Below are 8,426 nucleotides of genomic sequence, written 5' to 3' on the forward strand. Positions count from 1 at the left end.
CATTTCTCACATACTGCCTAATGGGGAAGAGAAGCCTATTGCCTTTGCGTCACGAACCTTGAACAAAGCAGAGTCTAATTATGCGCAGATAGAGAGAGAAGCACTAAGCATTGTCTTTGGAGTCCGGCGTTTTCACCAATATCTGTATGGGCGGAGGTTCACTCTCCTTACTGATCACAGGCCCCTCACGACAATCCTGGGGCCCCATTCAGGCATACCATCATTGGCAGCGAGCCGAATGCAACGTTGGGCCTTGCTGTTATCGGGCCATTCATATGAGAGCAAATATCGCAAAGCAGACAGACACCAAAATGTGGATGGATTATCCAGACTCCCACTACCTGTTACCAAACCGGAAACCAACAGTGAAGAGGTCTTCTACTTCAGCCAGGTTGAGGGTGCGCCTGTCACAGCTGCACAGGTGAAACGGGCAACGCGCACTGATCCTGTGCTGGCGGGGGTCATGGATATGGTGGCGAAAGGCCATTACATCAGGGATGTTCCAGGTTTCCAGCCTTACCTGTCAAGGAGAATGGAACTGTCAATACAGTCGGGATGTTTGCTGTGGGGAAGGAGGGTGGTCATTCCACCAACACTACGCAAGACAGTTCTGCAACAGTTACATGCAGGCCATAGTGGGATTGTGCGCATGAAAGAATTGGCAAGGAGTTTCTTTTGGTGGCCAGGAGTGGACCGAGAGATAGAGAATGCAGCGAAAGGCTGCCAAACATGCAAGAGGGACAGGAACACTCCCCAGTTAGCGCCCCTGCACCCCTGGGAGTTCCCAGAAGAACCATGGCAGCGGGTACATGTCGATTTCGCGGGACCAGTGGAAGGGAAAATGCTACTGGTTGCTGTGGATGCCCATAGCAAATGGCCTGAAGTGGCAGTCATGAAATCCACCACAGCAGTCAAAACCATTGAAAAGATTGGGGAAATGTTCAGCCGTTTCGGATGCCCCATGCAGTTGGTCTCTGACAATGGGCCCCAGCTGGTGTCAGAGTTAATGTCTGCTTTCTTGCAAGTGAATGGTGTGCAGCACATCAAATCGGCACCTTTCCATCCGGCTACTAATGGCTTAGCCGAAAGGTTTGTCCAAACCCTGAAACATGCACTGAAGACCTCTGAGGGGCAGGGGTCATTTCATCAGAGGCTGCATCGTTTTCTGTTCAACTACAGAAATACTCCCCATGCTACCACGAAGGTCTCTCCGGCGTCCCTGATGTTCAAGAGGGACCTGCGAACTCACTTTGACCTGCTAAAGCCTGCTGCTGTGAAAGACACCGTTCAGAAACAACAAGAGAAACAGATACAGCAACGCAAACAGACCAAGGAGAGGGAGTTTTCCTCTGGTGACCACGTGCTGGCCAGAAACTACAGTGCGGGTCCACGATGGGTGCCAGCGACCATCGTGGCGCAGACTGGCCCTGTCTCGTACACTCTTCAGACTGCTGATGGTCGCATGTGGAGGAGGCATGTCGACCAACTTCTACAGAGTGTAGCACCAGCATCCACACCGCCTCCCATGGTCGACGGTGGGGAGGTCCAGGAAGACGATGGTGCGGACACCGTGGCAGCTCCTGGGGGTACCCTGGTTTCGGAGGAAGCTGCACCTGATCCTCTGCCAGAGGCGCAGATGGGGTTGCCACCCCCACACCCGGCGCCACTGGCTGTGTCCCCCAGTGACAGTGTACCGGGGCCTTCCCGTGAGCGGCGGTATCCAGAAAGGGAGCGACGGCCTCCCAAACGTATGGACTTGTGAGCTCTTTAGCACGGCACACCCAATCATCTGGGGCAGAATAATACCCAGGGGTGCCGTCACGGGTGAGGCAGTCTACCCTCACCCGTAGGTTCTGTGTGTGTGTGTGTGTGCGTGCGTGCCTGTGTCTGTTAAAAAAAAAAAGGGGTTTAAGGGTAATGTTATTGTTTTATTTTATTATTTGTGCTATGGGGGCTTCTATTCTAAGGGGGGAGGAGATGTCATGTTTTCGTTATGAATGTCCCCCACGCACACCGTAGTTTAATCAGGGTATGATGGGTAACCCGGATGTATTATTTGATATGCTGAGAAGTAAAATAAAAAGCACACGTTCGAGCATACTCCTGTCTCCTGAGCCTTATTACGTTTAAAAGTTATGTAGGATATAACAAAATTAATTCAGTTTACTTTGCAAAAAAAAAAAAATCAAGCGCGACAACCGCGAGGTTTATTATTACCGTCTATTGTATCTCAAGAGTCGCAAATGCGTGGTCGCAATACAATTACACAAACATGCAGCGAGAGTAGATATTGACAGTTTCAGTTTGACAATCTTCAAAATGCATATCACACGGAATGTTTTGCAATTATGGCACAGGCAATATTTGTGGAAGTTGTTTGTGTTCCATGCAATGCGTGAGGAAATGTAGGTTATGTCGGGCTGGTAGGCTACTCACACAATGTCTCTCTATGCTTCACCTCAAACAATAACGTCTCTTTAGTCTACCACTTACGAAAAAACACTAAAACAACACCTACCACAGCAGAGAGATTAATGTTTTCAGCATGCAAACCCTGTTCATATTTAGGTCTGCTGATAGCAACAGGTGGAGAGGAGAAGCGACTGGAGCGCAGTCTGAAAGCGTCTGTCAATCAAGCGCTATGGTGACGCGCATACCCAAACTCCAAACCCATATTTTGAGTATAGATTAACGTGCGATATTTTCTTTATCGCGCGACAAGAGGCTCACATTATCGCAGCACGTTAACGCCGATAACGGCCCACCACTAATTCTATTCTATTCTGTTCTATTCTATTCTATTCTATTCTACTGTATTCTATATCCCATATAGCAAGACTGTCTTCAAGTCTAGCTGCAGCAAGCTGATCTGTAGCAACAGCTCCTGTCTAAAATAATAGACCGTGTAACGTGAGTGTTTGAAATCATTTTTGGCATCACTGAGAACTGTATAAATGAATTATGATGAAGGTAAAACGTTAGAAAAATGAAGGTTATGGCTCGAAGAGTTTACTTTAGAAACACACCAGGGAACAGGAATAATGAAGCCATGGCGGTTGGTGGAGAAATGACCCATGACTTATACAACTGACCGCATTCAGTCATTGAGAACTTTGTGTGTGTGTGTGCGTGTGTGTGTGTGTGTGTGCGCGCGCGCGCGTGTGTGTGTGTGTGTGCGTCATTTTCTCCTGTGTCTTCTATTCTTTCTATACCCTGGGATTTCAAATATTTGCCTTCAACCCACAAAACATTTCCTCAATATTTTTTTTCAATTAGAAAGGAGTCTATGACCAGCCAACATGCTCTCATGATCAAGATTCTGGGTCTGGAACCAGCTGCCATCTTTTCAACTCGCTCTGAGCTAAACAGTCTATTTAGTCTAGTAATGTTTGGGGGAAGGAGAAGCTCAAGTAAACACAGTTTACTGTCCTCCCAGATTTCAGAAACTGCCTTTCTGATGTTTTGCAGAACTTACTCTAAATACTCATCACAAATCAGGAATGTGGCTTGAATATGTCTCGAAAACAGTTTTTGTTTCATTGATTCCTTGTTATTACTCTTTTTTACCCATTTCTTACACACATATGATGCATCTAACAATTGACACTAAATGTGTTGTCCCTGAGCACATACATTCAAATGTGTTGTCCCTGAGCATGCAAACACATTTTGTGTCATTTCTGCCACAGTACTTCTTCGAGAGTATAGCTAAAATGAATGCTCTGCCTGAATCTACAGTAACACTATCTTTCTCATCAACCTCTCTCTCTCACCTTCATATCCCCCCCCCTCACTGTATCTGTAAAACCTCATTGGCCCTTCCACTGCGACCATCATTATTCATTCTGATATATGAGTTCCGAAAACATAGAATGCTGCTTTCTGATTGGGTCTAACAGCAGGCTGCTTTTCACTGATTGGCTGGCTGTGTCTGTGTGCATTAATTTTGTCCAGCACTTCAACCAGTGACAGCTCGCTGATGACTGCTGCAAAAGCGATTGTGCGTGTGCGAGCTACCGCTTCAGAAATACACTTTAAAAGAGTACTGCAGCATTTTCGTCTCTGCCTCTACGTAGCCCCAGGTCTTCTTACTAGCCTTTTCTGAGCACCCCTGTCTATCATCAGACATTCCATTAGTTGTTCCCAAACTCTTCCCCCTGCGCACCCCCTTGTATATTTCAATGTTGTTTGCGCACCCCCTAAGCAAATATTTTGGTGTGCTGATGTCCATGCAAGTACAATTGTTTTGGAGAATCCTCTTTACCAAAAGTCTAGGAGTTAAACTATACTGTACAATTCACATGGACCCTTAAGCATACAATTAACCATATTAAAAACTACTTAATGTTCATTAATGCTGGAGAACAACGCACATATCCACAATTTCTCTATTCAGCTCGTGCACCCCCTTATGGCTGGCCACGCATCCCCAGGGGTGCACGCACACCAGTTTGGGAAACCCTGCATTAGGCAAACCTAGGCAATTGCCTAGGGCCCCGACCAAATCTGCCCTCCATAGGGGCCCCAACTGTCACAACAGTCGTGGTAAATACCGAAATAGTAGGTCTGACCTTGTACAATCAAAATTATGTATGAGATAAAACAATAAAATAGCACCAAAACACAGAGTTCTAAGGCACATATTTTTGTGTACATCTTTCAAGAAGGGCTTTTGAGGGCCCCATGCTAATATTGCGCCTATGGCCCCACAATGGCTAGATCTGCTCCTGCTGTCTATAGTAGGTTATGCAGCACAGTAGAGTGATGAATTGGTTAGACTCACTCAGCAGCATCTTGTTCAGTGGCCTTTTAAAGGTACACTGTGCAGGAAATGGTCAAAAAAGGTACTGCAACTATGCTGCTCATTGAAACTGGGCTGCCTATAGCCAAATTTGATTCTTTACACGAAAGTTTACAAAGTAATAAACAAATATTTTCTTGTATGGTCCAAGTAGAGTGCTTTTTGCCGCTAAAAATGGCTATTTTTGGAAATTCAAAATGGCTGACCATGGAGAAGATCCCCTTTTTCATGTATGAAAAGTGCCATTTTTCCAGTCATAATGAATACTTGGAATTTGATGGTCGTGGTAAGTATTCATGAAAAAGGTAACATTAGTGAATGGGCAGCATGAAATCTGGAAATAAATAACTAAAAATCTCAGTGTCCCTTTAATCTTGCTGACACTGTCTAATCACATAAAGCCCCCTTTCTCCTACAATGTTTCCCCATATTTTAATTTCTTTCAGAAAAAGAAATAAATATATAAATAATATCCCCACTTTACTTCTGCAGCTACTACTACCACAACGACAACAACTACTACGACTAGGCTACTACTACTGCTGCTATACTTTACTACTATCACTACTACAACTATTGCTGCTACTCACTACTACTACTGCTACACACACACACACACCCTTCCTAGTTTCCCAGTAGCCTGTGGGACGCAGGTGTTACTGCACAGTTCATCGCAAACCTGCCACCTCGTCAACTACATCGGTTCGGCAATGGGAGCCACAGCACAAGCGGTCCCATAGCCCAACGCTACCTCACTGTATTGAGGCTTCAGGAGGGAGGTTTACTAACGTTCCACGCCGAACTCTGCTAGTTGGCCTCCGTTACACCTGCGTTAGGGCTTGATATGACTCTCTCTCTCTCTCTCTCTCTCTCTCTCTCTCTCTCTCTCTCTCTCTCTCTCTCTCTCTCTCTCTCTCTCTCTCTCTCTCTCTCTCTCTCTCTTTCTCTCTCTCTTTCTCTCTCTCTCTCTCTCCCCTCCCCCCACCACTCAGCGGCCCTCCTACCTGTCAAGTAGCCTGCATTATGACACAACTCTCTCTCTCTCTCTCTCTCTCTCTCTCTCTTACACCCCCCCNACCATCACCACCACTCACCGGCCCTCCTCGCTGTCCAGGAGTTTCCGGTAGGTCTTGATCTCGTGCTCCAGCTTCATCTTGGTGTTGAGCAGCTGGTGGTGGCGCTCCCTCTGCGAAGCCAGGCCGCCTCGCACGTCCTCCAGCTCCCCCTCCAGCTCGCGCACCACCCGCGACAGGTCCACCAGCTGCTCCGAGTAGTGCTGCTGCGTGTGGCGCAGGGAACTCTCCAGGCCACGCTCCTGGACACCGATAAATCAGATAAATAGCCAATTAAACGGTTGATATATTTAGCTGTTTTGGAAGAGGGCAGAGTACACAGTAAAAACTGCAGTGTTAATGCAACACCAACAGAGTCGATTTAACACCTTCTAGAGTTTATTTGGTCCCCGAATACTCTCTAAGTGTTGAATTAACACTGCATTTTTTACTGTGTAGTGTGACAGGTCCTGAAGCTGATCCGAGTAGTGCTGCTGCGTGTGGCGCAGAGAACTCTACAGACCACGCTCCTGGAAAAAAGATACATGTACATGACGATACAGATCTTTATGAATTAATTACTACATCTTACTTTGTTATTGTATTAGGGGGGCTGTGTTGCAGTGATCTACGCTCCCCACATCCGGGCTTGCATGCCCGTGGGGACACTGGTTCGAGTCCGGCCTGAGTCATATCCCAATGCTACCCCGTCTCTCTCTCTCTGTGCCACTGATTTCCTGTCACCATCTTTGACTGTCCTGTCAAAATAAAGGCTAAAATGCCTATAAAATATATATAGTGTACAGTAGAAAGCTATGCACTCCTGTTCTTGCTTTAGCAACTCATCTTCTGAAGTTAGATGTACTGTGTCACGATAAAGAAAAAACAATATCAAATTTGTGGCTAAAATAATACCTGAATGGCTAGTGACTCGAGAAAACACTGGCCACAGTGGCCAGTGAGTGAAAAAGTTAATGTCAAGCCCTGATACATATGTGTGTATTTTGCCATGAAGTGGTACTAACCAGGGTGTGTTTTACAGTATACGTATGTGTGTATTTTGTCATGAAGTGGTACTGACCAGGGCGTGTTTCACAGTATATGCACAGTCAATCCGGAAAGTATTCACAGCGCTTCACTTTTTCCACATTTTATTATCTTACAGCCTTATTCCAAATGCTACAAATGAATCTCTGTTGTCACAAATTATTCCATTATGACCATGTGAAAAAAAAGTTGTCTTGACAGTTTTGAAAATTTATAAAAATTTACATTAACTTGTTTACCACCACACATGCTTAACACCATCTAAAGCAAATTTGTTTATCTTGGTCTCATCAGACCACACGACATGGTTCCAGTGATCCATATCCTTGGTCTGTTCATCTCTCTTGAGACCAAGATAAACAAATTTGCTTTAGATGGCATCAAGCATGTGTGGTGGTAAACAAGTGAGTTTTACACAAAAAGTGCATCATCTGGCTAGTCAAGCATGGTTGTGGGACTGACATTGTTTGAGGATGTATGGATGCCGTCAACATTGGAAATCTGAATTACACCTAAAGAAGCATGCATGTCAACATGCACTGTGACTACAGAAGCAGATCATGATACTCTCCATAGGATTTCATTCAAAACTCACACCCATCTATTTTAGCCAGGTGCAGACTCAAAATGTACAATTTCAATGTACTGAAAGTTTGACACACACACACCGATGACCTCCCTTTTTATCTCTTTTCATTTAGAAATGAAAAAAGGAATGTAGTTGCTGCCAAAGGTGGTTCTACAAAGTATTAAGCAAAGGCTGTGAATACTTTTGTGAATATGATTTCTTTGATTTTTATTTTTATAAATTTTCAAAACTGTCAAGACAACTTGTTTTTCACATGGTCATAATGGAATAATTTGACAACAGAGATTCATTTGTAGCATTTGGAATAAGGCTGTAAGATAATAAAATGTGAAAAAAGTGAAGCGCTGTGAATACTTTCCGGATTGACTGTATGTGTGTATTTTGCCATGATGTTGTGCAGTACTGACCAGGGCGTGCATGGACTCGATCTCCACCTGCAGGCTGTGCCACTGCCTCCGGGCCTCCGCCAGCTCCTCTCGTGCCTCCTTCAGGGCCACCTCCCCCTGGTTCACCGAGGCCAACGCTGCCTCCGCCTGTTTCTGGATACACACAGCACATAAAGAAGACGACACATAAGATACATGAAGTGGTGTGCTCGTGTGTGTGTGTGTGTGTGTGTGCTCGTGCGTGTGCTCGTGCGTGCGAGTCCTTCAGGGCCACTTCCCCCTGGTTCACCTGAGCCAACGAACGCTGCCTCCGCGTGTTTCTGGACACACAAAGAACACCAAACATATGGATAGGATACATACTGTGCGATGCACATACCGTAAGATACATGTTGCGGTGTGTGTGTGTGTGTGTGTGTGTGTGTGTGTGTGTGTGTGTGTGTGTGTGTGTGTGTGTGTGTGTGTGTGTGTGTGTGTGTGTGTGTGTGTGTGTGTGTGTGTGTGTGTGCAGGGGTGGGGAAACGTTAGCCTGATTAGCATCGACTTTCAAA

The 8,426-nt window shown here is 45.6% G+C and overlaps 1 protein-coding gene across 1 annotated transcript in view; it reads right to left on the minus strand.

Moving 5' to 3' along the window:
- Window positions 1-8,266, minus strand: part of krt222 (keratin 222) — a 28,844-nt gene extending 20,578 nt beyond the window's left edge. Inside the window, exons 1-3 of the mRNA XM_063208960.1 lie at window positions 8,255-8,266; window positions 7,897-8,028; window positions 5,896-6,116 (exon numbers count right to left, since the gene is read on the minus strand). Of these exons, the coding sequence (XP_063065030.1) occupies window positions 5,896-6,116; window positions 7,897-8,028; window positions 8,255-8,266 (365 nt within the window). The remainder of the gene's footprint in view (window positions 1-5,895; window positions 6,117-7,896; window positions 8,029-8,254) is intronic.
- Between the last annotated feature and the right edge of the window lie 160 nt (window positions 8,267-8,426).

This window comes from Engraulis encrasicolus, chromosome 1, assembly GCF_034702125.1.
Source record: "Engraulis encrasicolus isolate BLACKSEA-1 chromosome 1, IST_EnEncr_1.0, whole genome shotgun sequence".
NCBI lineage: Eukaryota > Metazoa > Chordata > Actinopteri > Clupeiformes > Engraulidae > Engraulis > Engraulis encrasicolus.